At 61.4% G+C, this 1,318-nt stretch overlaps 1 protein-coding gene across 1 annotated transcript in view; it reads left to right on the forward strand.

Annotated features, from left to right (window-relative positions):
- Positions 1-1,318, forward strand: part of LOC102755471 (DNA (cytosine-5)-methyltransferase 3A) — a 12,928-nt gene continuing 11,610 nt past the window's right edge. Inside the window, exons 1-4 of the mRNA XM_006767513.2 lie at positions 1-22; positions 105-320; positions 585-743; positions 1,114-1,221. Of these exons, the coding sequence (XP_006767576.1) occupies positions 135-320; positions 585-743; positions 1,114-1,221 (453 nt within the window). The 5' untranslated portion in view covers positions 1-22; positions 105-134. The remainder of the gene's footprint in view (positions 23-104; positions 321-584; positions 744-1,113; positions 1,222-1,318) is intronic.

A 1,318-nucleotide genomic window follows, 5' to 3' on the forward strand; every position in this document is an offset into this window, starting at 1 on the left:
ACTGTCTCCAGCCCAGAAAGAGGTTGCGAGGAGCGCCCTGAGTGTGAGGTGGCCTTGCTGATTCCTGGAGAGGCCAAGGTAACTTCTGTCCCTTCTTTCCCCAGGCTGAGAAGAAAGCCAAGGTGATTGCAGTAATGAACGCCGTGGAAGAAAACCAGGGGTCCGGCGAGTCCCAGAAGGTGGAGGAGGCCAGCCCCCCTGCAGTGCAGCAGCCCACTGACCCCGCGGCCCCCACTGTGGCCACCACCCCTGAGCCTGTGGGGGCTGACACAGGGGACAAGAACGCCACCAAAGCAGCCGATGACGAACCAGAGTACGAGGTGAGCGGCTGGCTTCTTCAGCTGCCTCGTCCAGCTTTGTCTTGGGTCCCTCCACTGCCAGCTCGCCCCATCCTGCTCTCCTCTCTCCACCTGATCCCAGGCCTCTTCGTCTCCCCAATTTGGCTCTGATTTGGTCCATTCAGATGGAGCTCCCTCCTGGCTGCCCTGACCCTCAGATGCCCAGGGCTGGGGTTGCCGTGGGGGGATGAGGGTGGCAGGGCCTTGTGACTGCTGTATAATGACTTCTGCTCCTTGGGGATCCAGGACGGCCGGGGCTTTGGCATTGGGGAGCTGGTGTGGGGGAAACTGCGGGGCTTCTCCTGGTGGCCAGGCCGCATTGTGTCTTGGTGGATGACGGGCCGGAGTCGAGCAGCTGAAGGCACCCGCTGGGTCATGTGGTTCGGAGACGGCAAGTTCTCAGTGGTGAGTTATGGGGTCTCGGTCCCAAGGCCTACGGTTTTGGCGGGGCATGGTCTGGAATTGGGTGGTAGAAGTGGGCTCTGCTTGCCCCCGCTCTGTGTGTGTGGGAATGGAAGCCCAGGAGATCGTGAGGTTGCACTGGTGCCTCGCAGCTAGGATGCCTGCTGAGTCTCTGCCTCCTGGGAACCCTTTCCCCGGAAGCCCCTCCCACTTGCCTTCAGGTCCTCTGCGTCATGCAGTTATTTATTGATGCATCTGGTCCTCTCAAGGACAGGGGCCGAGTTCTGATGCCTCCCACCCTTGCCTGTTGCCAGGCACGTGGTGGGGCTCGATGCGTGTGGGAGGAAAACGAGGGCCATGGTTGTCCCCCCAGGTGTGTGTGGAAAAGCTGATGCCGCTGAGCTCCTTCTGCAGCGCTTTCCACCAGGCCACCTACAACAAGCAGCCCATGTACCGCAAAGCCATCTACGAAGTGCTGCAGGTGAGCGCCCTCTGGGGATTCGGACCGCTAGTTGGCCTAGAAGCCGAGATGCAGATGTCAGGCCTGGGCAGAGGGTCCGCCTGCCAGGCCTGTGGAC

The sequence above is a fragment of the Myotis davidii genome, unplaced genomic scaffold (genome assembly GCF_000327345.1).
Source record: "Myotis davidii unplaced genomic scaffold, ASM32734v1 scaffold238, whole genome shotgun sequence".
NCBI lineage: Eukaryota > Metazoa > Chordata > Mammalia > Chiroptera > Vespertilionidae > Myotis > Myotis davidii.